This window comes from Myxocyprinus asiaticus, chromosome 8 (genome assembly GCF_019703515.2).
Source record: "Myxocyprinus asiaticus isolate MX2 ecotype Aquarium Trade chromosome 8, UBuf_Myxa_2, whole genome shotgun sequence".
Classification (NCBI taxonomy): domain Eukaryota; kingdom Metazoa; phylum Chordata; class Actinopteri; order Cypriniformes; family Catostomidae; genus Myxocyprinus; species Myxocyprinus asiaticus.
The window spans coordinates 29575628-29589453 of NC_059351.1; the positions used below are offsets into that span (position 1 = coordinate 29575628).

The 13826-nt window shown below is 43.5% G+C and overlaps 1 protein-coding gene across 16 annotated transcripts in view; it reads right to left on the reverse strand.

Moving 5' to 3' along the window:
• Nucleotides 1-13826, reverse strand: part of LOC127444903 (regulating synaptic membrane exocytosis protein 1-like) — a 125514-nt gene that overhangs the window by 93921 nt on the left and 17767 nt on the right. For 15 of the 16 annotated variants that reach the window (XM_051704554.1, XM_051704538.1, XM_051704537.1 and 12 more), the window contains exon 2: nt 13326-13539. In XM_051704554.1, the coding sequence (XP_051560514.1) occupies nt 13326-13539 (214 nt within the window). Of the gene's footprint in view, nt 1-884; nt 901-13325; nt 13540-13826 lie in introns of those variants that run through there. The other variant, XM_051704551.1, reaches the window with a different exon arrangement.

Here is a 13826-nt window from a genome sequence, read left to right on the forward strand (position 1 = left end):
GATAAAATGTGCTCACCTAAAAGTTGTTGGTTCATGTTTTAAAGAGCAGTCTAACTGAATTAAGCCCAGACAAGCTTAAACACACACGCTCCGGTCCGGAACTGGACCATGGATCGCTTTTGATGACCACTGATTCTGTTGCATGCGCTGCTGAGTGTTGTTAAACTCTCCGCTGAGTTTTTTCAGCACTGATAAATACTATACTTTAATCAGATATACAGAAAACTTAAATACAACAAGGACGAACACAGCAATAAACACAGATGCCTGACAGGAAACACACCACACACATAATGGTAAAAAAACATACATCAGTAGTCGCAAGTGCCCACTGGAGTGCAGGGTAAGTATTTTTCTCTGAGTGCTTTCATCAATACTAACAGAGTGAACTGTGAATCTGACATTCCCATATCGGGCGTGGCAAAATGTTGAACACTGACCTTGGACTTTCACCCCGTGGCATGCCTATTACAGTCCCAGGGCACAGGCAGGTGCAGTGAACATGCACAGATAAGCATTCGCTTACCACTGGTAGCCCTTTATTTGAAAGGAATTTATAACATGTTTATAACATTTTCATAACATGCATTTTTCGAAAGTCTCTACTGAAAATGTTGTGTAGAGTATAGCTTATTGTAATGTTCAAGTTAAACCCAATTAATTAAAGGGCAACCAGTTGTAAAGTGTCAAAATTTTGACCAATCAAAATACCCCTTTCCCCTAACCCCCTTGCTGTGGCACCTACTTTGGCAACCCAGGAGGTAGCAACAAGAAAGGGAGGGGGATGGGGGTTCAGCAAACACATGCTAGCTTTCTCTTTGCTGGCTCTCATGAGGAAAGAATTGGTGGTCCATGCAGAGTCTACAATACTCAGAATGTCTTACCCTGTCCTTCCCTATGCGACACTTTGCATGAGCAGAAGACAAACAATGGGTGCAAAATTAGTCAAAGTTTGTATGTGGTCAGATTTAGCTAAATTAAGCCAACTGAATTTTCACAACAACAAATCAGTGACAAAGGTTGAACAGAGTGACAACGCCAGTATTCTGTGAGCTCAATACAACTTTTAAAAGGATAGTTCACCCAAAAATGAAAATTCTGTCATTTACTCGTAGGGCTTTCCTTCTTACATGGAACACAAAAGGAGATGTTAGGAAGAATGTTCCACCATTATACCCTGTCTACACCAGGTGCGCCCATTGATGCGTCGTGACGTGAAAATAACCTGTATCCTATGGTATAAACTTTTGCTTACTAAATAATTATATTGTAATGTTATTGTTGCTAAAACTGTGTTTAAATGTGGTTAGAAACAACAGATTATTTGAAGGAAAATTCTGGGTTCACTAAAGTTAAGCTCAAATCGACAATCGATGGCTGCAGTTGTTCTGCAGCACGTCAGCAACAGAACGGGGCATCTGCTTACTGTCAGAGCTACACAATGCTGTGGACGCTTCCGGTGTAGACAGCTTCATTGATTATAATGGGATCTATTTTCTTTTGACGTCATTCACCGTGCCGCTCACATCTGGTGTAAACAGGGTGTTAGCCTTAGTTACCATCAGTGTTGAGTTAGTTACTAAAAAAAAGTAAATCACTACAAATTACTCATCTAAAAGTGTAATAAGATTACTGATTACTTCATTGAAAAAGTAATCACATTACTAATAATTTTACTTTCAAGTAAATCTTGTCATGATCTCAGTGATTCGGCTGGTTTGTTCCATTGTGTTTACATTCTCTTCATGTGTTTCAGGTGCTGCTGGCACACGGAATTAGCATGTCCATGGGAACCCTGATTGTTTCCATGGGAACACTGATCATGCCAACTGTCAGCTGGCAAGCGGCACCTGACTGTTGTTTGTTTTCTGCCTATATTTACCCCACTCTGCTTCATGTTCATTGCTAGATTGTTGTGTGTTTAGTTACTCACCACTCTCTCTCTGCCCTAGTCGGTCCTGTTGCATGTTTCCTGTATTGGTTGCCAGTTTTCGCCATAGTGCCCGGATTGTGGTTACCTTCCTGTTGGTTGCATCACTCACCTTGACGCTTCAATTGAGTATTCCTCATCGGTTATCCCTCTACACTGGATCTGCTCTTCACACTACCACGACTTACACAACCCTATGAACACATTATCCTCCAGAGGATTTCTCGCGGATCTGCGCTCCACACTACCACAATGCACACAAGCCTACAAACACACTCTCCATCTCCACACTGCAGTTGATGCCGGGTCTCCATCACGCTTCGTCAGCTCTGCTGTGTTTTATGTTTAATAATATGGTCTCATCCTTGACAGAACAATCTAGCCAGGATGGATCCAGTGGAGGACATTAACCTTCGGTCTACACTTACTCAGCAGGGAGTTTTGTTGGGTCACCAGCAGGACCAAATCTCTGCCTCCAACTGCGCCATAGAGATGATGGCATCACAGCTTGTGGAGCTCACGTCACTGGTCCAATAACTTCACCTGCCTCCCTATACTGGTCCCACTACGGAAGCTCCCACACTGGCCCCAGTGGTTCCCCCCAGCATCGGACGCTCTGAACCTGGCCTCAACCCTCCTGCTACATACTCAGGTGAGGCAGGGTCATGCCACACATTCCTCTCCCAGTGCTCACTGTTTTTCTCGCTGCAGCCCTCCGCATTCCCCTCAGAGACAGCTAAGGTCACTTTCGTCATAATGCTCCTGTCCGGGAGGGCCGGCGAGTGGGGAATGGCTATGTGGGACAATGGCCACTCCTGCAGCTCATCGTTCCAAGAATTCTCAGCAAAGCTCCGCTGAGATTTTGATAATTCAGCCCAGGGCCGTGAAACGGCGAGGGTTCTAGCCGGTGTGTTCCAGGGTAACCGGTCAGTCGTGGACTATGCCATTGAGTTCCACACCCTCGCTGTATCCTGTGAATGGAATGATTGAGCGCAGTGGGATCAGTTCCTGCTTGGGTTATCCGATACCATAAGGATGAAGTTTTGCCTTGGACTTGTCTCCCGTTTTGATGATTTGGTGGATCTGGCCATTAGAGTGGACCAGTGCCTCACGCATTGACGCAGCATATGTCGCTCTCCACATCCCAAGCTGGCTGACTGTCACCATCACCCCACTCCTGGTGCTGAGTCATCAGAACTGCAGTACGAGGCAGAACCCATGCAGATCGGGAGGACACAGCTGTCACCAGAGGAGAAGCAGCGGCATATCACCAAGGGACTCTACCTCTGCTGTGCTGCCGTTGGTCATGTCTCCGCAAACTGCCCAGCAAAAGCCAACGCTCATCAGTAGGAAAGGGGTTACTGGCGAGCACAACTCCACTGAGTAAAACCCCCACACTATGGACTCTTCTCCCGGCCCGACTGCAGTACAGACCGATCAGTCATATTGTCTGGTTGTTGCCACAGCTTCCAGATGGCAGATTCCAGTGGTCAAGTTAGATGAGCCCAACATGGCCCATACCATCAGTGGCACGCCACTGGCCATCGTCACCCATTCCATCAAACCGCTAACCCTCATCTTGGCAATCACTCCCAACAGCTGTCCTTCGTCCTGGTCCAGTCTCCATCAGCACCAGTGGTGTTAGGGCATCCATGGTTGGTAATGCACAATCCTCACATTGACTGGTCAAGCAATTCTTTTCTTGCTTGGAGTCCATATTGTCTCATTATCTTAACTCTGCTGTCTCTCCTGTCCAGTCTTGTGTTTCATTTCAGGATGAACCGGCGGAGTTATCCAGAGAACCTGTGGCACACCATGATCTGAGGGTGGTGTTCAGTTGGCCCCGTGCCGCGACCCTTCCTCCTCATTGCCCATACGATTGCGCTATCGATCTGCTTCCTGGTACTTCTCCCCCACAAGGTCGGTAATATTCGCTCTCTGCTCCCGAGAGGGAGGCCATGAATAAATGAATCAATGATTCTCTAGCAGCTGGTCTCATCTGTCCTTCCTCTTCTCCTGCAGGGGCGAGGTTCTTCTTCATGGAGAATGAATGACATCATGGTGAAGAATCGCTATCCTTTGCCGTTGGTGTCCTCAGCCTTCAAACTCTTGCAGGGAGCGTCTGTCTTTATAAAGTTGGACCTACGCAATGCTTATCACCTTGTTCGGATCAGGGAGAGGGATGAGTGGAAGAGTGAATATTCACTCATGCCTTTCAGATTGGTCAACACCCCGCTGTCTTCCAGGGGCTCATGAATGGTGTGCTTCGGGACATGGTCGACCAATTTTTGTTTGTTTACTTAGACGACATTCTGATCTTCTCCCAGAATTTCGAGGACTATGTCCAGCACATCAGATGGGTACTTCAGCGACTGCTAGAGAACCGGCTGTTCGTTAAGGCGGAGAAGTGTGCTTTTCATTCACGATCAGTTCCATTCCTGGGGTTCATCGTCTCGTCCAAGGGAGTGCGCATGGACCCAGTTAAGGTCAGAGCAGTTTCTTATTGTCTAACCTCAGATTCCCACAAATTCTTGCAAAGGTTTCTGGGGTTTTCCAATTTATTTCGCCATTTCATTCGAAACCATAGCCAGCTTGTCGTGCCTCTGACGGATCTCACCTCCACCCGTACTGAGTTATTCTGGTCCCTGCAGGCTGAAGCCATGTTTTATAAATTAAAAGAAAGGTTTACTACCACTCCTATCCTTAACACTCCTGACCCTTCACATCAGTTCGTGTTGGAGATGGATGCGTCAGAGGTCGGTTTCGGAGCTGTTCTGTTGCAGCACTCTTCCTCGGACGGGAAGATGCATCCGTGCGCCTTTTTCTCGCACTGCCTCACCCCAGCAGAATGGAATTATGACGTCTGTAATAGAGAATTGTTGGCTGTCAGATTGTCCTTGGGTGAGTGGCACCACTGGTTAGAGGGTTCGGGGTACCTTTCGTGATCTGGACTGACCTTAAAAACTTGGAGTATATTTGTGGAGCAAAGCATCTAAATTCCAGACAGGCTTGTTGGGCAATATTTTTTACACGCTTCGATTTCATCCTGTTGTATCGTTCGGGCTCTAAAAACGTTAAGCTCGATGCCTTGTCTCATTGATTTGAAATCGAGACCTCTACCACCCCTCCGGACACCATTCTACCCACCTCTCGGGTGGTGGGCATGGTGTCCTGGGATGTGGAGGCTAAAGTCCGCTCCGTGTTGTGCAACGCCACTTCACCTGCCGAGTGCCCAACGAGTCTGTTATTTGCTCTGATCGGTCCAGACACACGTCCTCTGATGGGGCCACTCGTCCAACATTGCCTGCCATCCAGGGGCTGCTCATACCAGGGGCTCATTAACCCTCTGGGGTCGACGGACGCGCCGGCACATCTTGCTGGATTTTTTCCTCATAACAGCGGAAACAACTTAAAATACTCCGTCATTTTTGGGCATACAGATAAATGTAAGACATCATTAGAGATTATAAAGGGTCTACTTTTATTTGTGTACACTCACAATAACAACAAAATCTTGTGCTTTTGTAAAATAAAGAAAATAAACAGGATGCGTTTTCAGCTGTCTCTGTCTCCGACAGCATCTTTCTGAAACACGTCACAAAAATGAACTGAAACTCCGCGAATATTTATCACACAAACATGAAACATATGTCTAAAGAAAGCTTAAAATGTCTACTTTTAAATAAAATAATTCCAATTTAAAACAAATATTCTCCTGCAATGTAATCTGTATGAAACAAAGCAATGTACAGTTTCTCCTGGCTCAGCTAATTATCGCTAATGTGATCACACTCACCAGCAGAGCGTGCTATTCATACGGTAATGTGCTGAGGCGATCATTGCAAATGGTAAACGCCCCCAACAGTGCCTTAAGAAGCATCAAGTTCATTCACTTTTCTGCGCGTTTGGAAGATGGCATGTTACACAGGTGAGGAAGCACCTGGATAGTGATGAAGTGTTCACATTTTCCTCAGAAGAAGAGCGGTAATCCAATGATGAACGTTTGAAGAGCGACTTGATCCAGCCGAGGATACAATTTCAGATGAGTAAGTCATTTAGTTTTACTTACATATTAGTTGACATGCTATTTTACATAAACATGTACACATTTTACTAGTTGGATTATTTCCAGACTTGCCAGCCAGGATTCAGAGTATTGACATTTGAAATATGTCCAAATAGGCAAGTTTTAGTTACATTTAAATGTTGTTTCGGCTAAAGCAGGTATTTAAATTGTATGCTGTATGATATAAATATTATATATAATATGATATAAAAATAATATGAATGTTTAGATTATATTTTAACTAGTGTTTATGCTGCCTCATTATCATCAAGGAAGCTTGTGCTTGCAAATATCTGTTTGGGTGTAAATGTGTAAAATGTGCTGTAAATATGCCCATATTAGAAAATCAGCATATTAAAATGATTTCTGAAGGATCATGTGACACTGAAGACTGCAGTAATGATGCTGAAAATTCAGCTTTGATCACAGGAATAAATTGCATTTTACAATATATTCAAATAGAAAACAGTTATTTTAAATTGTACAAATATTTCACAATATCACTGTTTTTGCTGTATTTTGGATCAAATAAATGCAGCCTTGGTGAGCAGAAGAGACTTCTTTTAAAAACATAAAAAATTCTTACAGATCTAAAAACTTTTAAACAGTAGTGTAGGTCTAAAGTTTTTAAGTAAAGTCTTTATGTAAAGAAAATGTATAGTCAGATTACTTCTTTTAACTTAAACTTGATTTTGTGAATAAGCTACAAACAATACATTCAATCATTAAGTCTACTCACATTCATTCTCTCTCAGGGGAGGGGTCTTTTTCTCCTCAGGTGTGAATCACATCAATATTCATGATCATCCACGCCGCCTCCCATATGGCCTTTCTAACACTAAAAGTGTCTTACAAAAGTAAAATGACTATATTGTTTTGTATGAATGAGTGATCAGGATGGTTTTCACATCATTTTTGTAGCAAAAACTCTGGGCTACAAGATCCAGTTCTCAAAAGTCTTGTGAATGAATGTTTAGTATGTGATATATGGCCTTATTTCAGTGACTTAAAATTTTAGCTTTTTCAAAAACCACGCATAAACGTTATTTTCTCAAAAATACAAACATGTACATACATGTTGTTCACATATTATTGTAGCCCAGTTTGTGCGCATACAGTGTTATCAGACTTTAGCCATTAATATGTTTTTAAGCAACTGAAAAAAGCACAAATGTCAAGGCATGTCAAAACTTCTCCAGGGCCCAAAACACCCTCAGACCCCAGAGGGTTAAACAGCGATTTTGGTGGCCTTCGTTAGCGCAGGACATTCGCCAGTTCGTGTCTGCTTGCCCTATTTGTGCATCTACTCCGCCTCCGGCCGGGCTGCTCCAACTGCTGTCAGTCTCTTCGAGACCCTGGTCCCACATAGCCATGGATTTTGTCACTGGTCTTCCCCTGTCCCATGACAACATGGTCATCATGACCGTGGTGGACTGGTTCTCAAAGGCGGCTCATTTCATTCCCCTCCCCAAATTACCTCCAGCCAAGGAGACGGCGGTTGAAGTCATTAATCACATCTTCCACATTCATGGCCTCCCGGTCGATGTGGTTTCTGACAGGGGACCCCAATTCATGTCACACTTTTGGGCAGAATTCGGCCAACAACTGAGGGCTACCATGAATCTGTCTTCTGGGTTCCATCCCCAGATGAATGGGCAGGTGGAGTGGGCCAATCAAGAGCTTGAAAAGACCCTGCGTTGCGTCGCCTCCCATAATCTGTCTTCTTGGAGCTCTCATTTTGTCTGAGTAGAGTATGCCCACAATTCCTTACCATCATCATCTATGGGGCTATCACCCTTCCAGTGTTGCCTAGGTTACCAGCCCCCTCTGTTCCCTGCCCAAGAACCGATGCCCAGGTCCCATCCATGCATCCATTTATTCAACGGTGCCATTGCACCTGGCGGATTGCCAGAGAAGCCCTCCTCTGTACTGGCACACACCTCAGTCGCGTCCAACCTGTGTTTCATGTTTCCAGAATTAAACCAGTCATTCAGTCCAATTTACATCCCTACACTGCTGTCCCACCTCCGCCTCGCCTAGTGGAGGGCATTCTGGCTTATTCCATCAAGCGGTTGCTCAACGTAAGACACAGGGTCAGAAGGGTCCAGTACCTGGTGGACTGGGAGGGTTTTGGGCCTGAAGAGAGATGCTAGGTCCTGGCTTGGGACATTCTGGACCGCGCTCTCATCGATCAGTTCCATCTTTGTCATGGTAACTCTTCTGGGTATGCCAAAAGGCATCCCTGAAGGCGGGGGGGGTTACTGTCAAGTGTTTACATTCTGTATATGTGTTTCAGGTGCTGCTGGCATGCGGAACCCTGATTGTTTCCACGGGAACCCTGATTGTTTCCATGGGAACGCTGATCATGCCAACTTTCAGCTGGCGAGTGGCTCCTGACCGTTGTTTGTTTTCTGCCTATATTTACTCCACTCTGTTTCATGTTCATTGCTAGATTGTAGTTGTGTGTTTAGTTACTCACCACTCTCTCTCTGCCCTAGTCGGTCCTGTTGCATGTTTTCTGTATTGGTTGCCAGTCTTTGCTATAGTGTCCGGATTGTGGTTACCTTCCTGTTGGTTGCATCGGCCGCCTAGACGCTTCACCTGAGTATTCCTCATCGGTTATCCCTCTACACTGGATCTGTTCATCACACTACCACGACACACACAAACCTACAAACACACTATCCTCCAGAGAATTCCTCGCGAATCTGCTCTTCACACTACCATGATGCACACAAACCTATAAACACACTATCCTCCAGAGGATTCTATGCGGATCTGTGCTCCACACTACCACAACGCACACAAGCCTATGAACACACTCTCCGTCTCCATGCTGCAGACGGTGCCGGGTCTCCATCATGCTTTGCCAGCTCTGCTGTGCTAGATATTTAATCAAATCTGTTACTTTGCCTCCACACTTGGATGTCTGGTCTCATTCTTGACAAATTTACTTGAAAATAATTAACTTAATTGAAAGTCATATGTTATCAAAATTTGAAATATATTTAAGAATTTAAAATGTAATGCATTGCATTATTTTTGAGTTAAAAATTAATTCGTTTATTTAATAATCAGCTTACACCCAGCACTGGTTACCATTCAATTTGATAGCATAATCTTTCCATACAATAAAAGGGAATGGTAGCAGGTTAACTTCTCCATAGGGTATCGTCTTGTGTTCCAGGAAAGTCATATGGGTTTGGAACAACATGAGGCTAAGTAAATAATGACAGAATTTAAATTTTTGGGTGAACTAGCCCTTTAACTGTAGGGTTGTTTTTTGCGTACAGAGATAAATTCAAATCAAACTCACACACACGCACACTGAATCACATCTCTCCAATATAACTACTTATATTAGCTACTGATATGCCATTATAGTCCATACAATTCAATGATTGTGCACATTCAGATACAACATAGTTTTCCATAGCAGTAATAAATGTACATTAGCAGGGCACGCAGCAGAAAAGAAAAGAAAAATTCTAACCGCTTTATCCTCCTTGAGTCATGCAGTCCGGGAAGCAGAGAGTAAAAGACAAGCAAACAGAGGGAGTGGGGGGAAGGAGGGAGGGTTGGAAGAGAGAAAGTGTGAAATTAAAGTTGAAAATATATGGTGAGAAATGGAAAGAGAGAGTGTGTGAAAAAGAAATGGGGGAAATGGAAGGAAGGGAAGAGTGGGTGGAGGGAAAACGAGGAGGGAAAGTGTTAGTGAAGCATCTGAGTATTATCCGGTGCATCAAGACAGACATACACTATATTGCCAAAAGTATTCGCTCATCTGCCTTTAGACGCATATGAACTTAAGTGACATCCCATTCTTAATCCATAGGGTTTAATATGACGTCGGCCCACCCTTTGCAGCTATAACAGCTTCAACTCTTCTGGGAAGGCTTTCCACAAGGTTTAGGAGTGTGTTTATGGGAATTTTTGACCATTCTTCCAGAAGCGCATTTGTGAGGTCAGACACCGATGTTGGACGAGAAGGCCTGGCTCGCAGTCTTCGCTCTAATTCATCCCAAAGGTGCTCTGTGCAGGCCAGTCAAGTTCTTCCACACCAAACTCGCTCATCCATGGACCTTGCTTTGTGCACTGGTGCGCAGTCATGTTGGAACAGGAAGGGGCTATCCCCAAACTGTTCCCACAAAGTTGGGAGCATGGAATTGTCCAAAATCTCTTGGTATGCTGAAGCATTCAGAGTTCCTTTCACTGGAACAAAGGGGCCAAGCCCAGCTCCTGAAAAACAACCCCACACCATAATCCCCCCTCCACCAAACTTCACAGTTGGCACAATGCAGTCAGACAAGTACCGTTCTCCTGGCAACCGCCAAACCCAGACTCGTCCATCAGATTGCCAGATGGAGAAGCGTGATTAGTCACTCCAGAGAACGCGTTTCCACTGCTCTAGAGTCCAGTGGCGGCGTGCTTTACACCACTGCATCCGACGCTTTGCATTGCACTTGGTGATGTATGGCTTGGATGCAGCTGCTCGGCCATGGAAACCCATTCCATGAAGCTCTCTATGCACTGTTCTTGAGCTAATCTGAAGGCCACATGAACTTTGGAGGTCTGTAGCGATTGACTGCAGAAAGTTGGCAACCTCTGCGCACTATGTGCCTCAGCACCCGCTGACCCCGCTCTGTCATTTTACGTGGCCTAGCACTTCGTGGCTGAGTTGCTGTCATTCCCAATCGCTTCCACTTTGTTATAATACCACTGACAGTTGACTGTGGAATATTTAGTAGCGAGGAAATTTCACGACTGGACTTGTTGCACAGGTGGCATCCTATCACAGTACCATGCTGGAATTCACTGAGCTCCTGAGAGTGGCCCATTCTTTCACAAATGTTTGTAGAAGCAGTCTGCATGCCTAGGTGCTTCATTTTATACACCTGTGGCCATGGAAGTGATTGGAACACCTGAATTCAATTATTTGGATGGGTGAGCGAATACTTTTGGCAATATAGTGTATGTATAGAGAGTGACAAAGGCAATCAATAAAGTTTCTGCTGTGCATTTCAATACACATTTAACACACATCAAACTCTGCTAATTACAAAATAGTGTCTGTGAGTGATCAAAGGTGTTTTTTGTACATAACAGCAGATGGGTCCAAAACAGTTATGTTTGGCTCTGGTACAGATGAAGTGTGCGAAGAAACTATAAGACATTTACAGATGAATTGCAAACATGAACATTTATGAGGGTCTAAGCAAACTCACAGGATGCTTGTCCAACACTGTGAGACCTTGCTGAATCCATATCTGTTATTTTGTTTCGTTAAGTCTAAACAAGTGACCCTTCACACCCTGTTTGTTTGAGAATTTGTATTTGATTGAGAAGGAAAGTGAGCATCAAACCTGAGGATAGTAGATGAAGCTATGAGACTTTGTATCGGTAATGCCTCCTACAGGGAAACACAAGAACTGCATGCCTTGGCCTTTCAAGGTATTGATTGATTTAGAACCCAAGTGCTAAATGCATTCATTTGTCACAAATTAATCTGTACTGTGCGAATTACCAGAAAACCACAACAACAACAACAAAGAAAGCACTTTCTAAAAATGTACTGAACAGGTCAGATTGTCTACTTAAACTTAACTTAACCCTTTCACACGTACAATTAAACTGGTGTGATTATACTAGGCTGGGCTCAGACGCATACGATCAAACCGGTGTGATCTGCACTCATGCTGCTGTTTACCAGCAAAATGAGTTGTCATAATGACTGAAGCGTTTGTCATAATGAACCAGCTGCTCAAATAGTCTTTTCAACATCACAATATCTTTATTTTTATATGTTACAAACTTTAAAACAATCACTAAATAAAAGTATAAAACCGTTACTGTCAGAGCACACTGTTTTGATGCAGCGCTACGGCCATGTTTTCTGATGTCAAAGAATATACAAACTAGTCAGTCCACTCAAAAACTTATCCCATTCCATCCTTCACAAGTACTTCCAGGGCTGGGAGAGTGGAAGGGCAAGGTTTTAGAACCTTCTATGCTCCTCCTTTTGTATGCTTCTATGAAAATACAAACTTAGACTCCCATATTGCATTGCCATGAAAATATGGCTGCGCGCATAGCCGGCAAGTGCATCTTCACGATCGCATCTTATCTATCATAATCAATCATTATAAACATCTAAAAACCATATTATATGTTGGATAATATATAATCTGACCTTCAGTGCACCCGCTGTGATATAATCTGTCCCCAGTGCATCTGCTGTGAAGTGTAAGGTAAGATTTATTTTAATTACAGTGCGCATTGAAGAACTCACGCTGGGAGAACCATCAATACAGGAGAAACTCAATGTGCGAAAAGGTTAAGAGGATATAAAGGACAGAATTAATTGCTGAAATACTCACAAGCTGAAATCTCAGAGCTGTACCGGAGATTTGAATTGAATTGTCAAACTGTCATTAATTTCATTCCAAAAATTTCACATTTTGCTAATAGTACCATACTGTAGTAAAGTACTGAAATTAGCAACAAAATGATATTGTACCGTTTAAAAAAAAAATTGGTATTGTGATATATAGTTTGTACCGTTATAACACGCAACCCTATAGCATATTGACATACATTATTTCTCTTACTTTCAAACACACATACACACTATAAGGAATAATAACTGTTTAGGAATATAATTAGCATAATATAGTCGAATTTACTGTGAACACAGAAAACTGCATTCAGAGCCCCACTGTTCATATTCCTTATTGAAAATGTTGAGATGGACAATACGTAGTAGGACTCCTTACCCAGCTGGGCAGGATGGAACTAAGGCAGATTGTTCCTCAGCATGCCCAGTGAGATGAGTCCATTCTCAGGTAAGTCACTCGGGGGGGGGGGGGGGGGGGGGGGACAGCAGGAAAGGGTTTGATCTTAAAATAGACAATCTCATGTTGTGTTGCTGGAATCAGTCCCACACATTACCCTGCTGGTGCTAAGCAAAGTCAATGCTAAAAGAGCAGAGTCTTTATAAACCTCAGAGAAGAAATAGGTGGTTTGGACTTTGCAGTCCAAACATGTAGTCTTTTATGGAGAGGAGATACTGAGGTTAACTGTTTGGATTCTGTTATTTCCACAGTTTCAGCAAATTCCCCATCAGGGAATCAGACAGACAGTTGATATGTAGTTATGAGGAAAAAATGAAGGCTTACATATAACAGACAAATAATGAGACAAATGAAATACTAAAACGACACATGAAATAGTAATGAATGATAGAATGGAAAAAGATGGAAATTACAATAAGATAGGTAATATGGAGGATGAAAGAAACAACAATGAAAGAGTCTAGCAGTGGCTCCTCACGTTATTCGAGCGCAGAGACACTCTTCCCCCGCAGCGGGCACAGAACTTGGTCTGGCAGTAGGAACACAGGTGCCCACACCCATCTGCAAACTTGGTCTTGCGGCAGATGCCACAGGTAGGTGCATCATCTTTATGGACAGCCTGCTGTCGTTTAGTATCTGCCCCAATCTTCCTCACCTGCTCTTTATAACTCTCAAACTGCTGGTGCAGTGTCCTGACAGACAGAAAAATGGGCTGGTTAGTTTCTATGTATTGTTAGAGGAACAACAAAATATATGTCTGTGAAAGAGTGCATGACCTGGAAAGCATCATGTTCTATTTAAAAAACATCAAAAATGTACAACATCTAATAAACATCTCAAAAAGAGGGGATTCACATACACTCTAAAGCATAGATATTGCAAGAACTTTGCAGAATGTCATCCTGAAACCAAACAGGGAATGCCATGGCAATGCTTTGCAGATTAGCAAATGCTCTAAAAAGGACTTTAGATGAAAAAC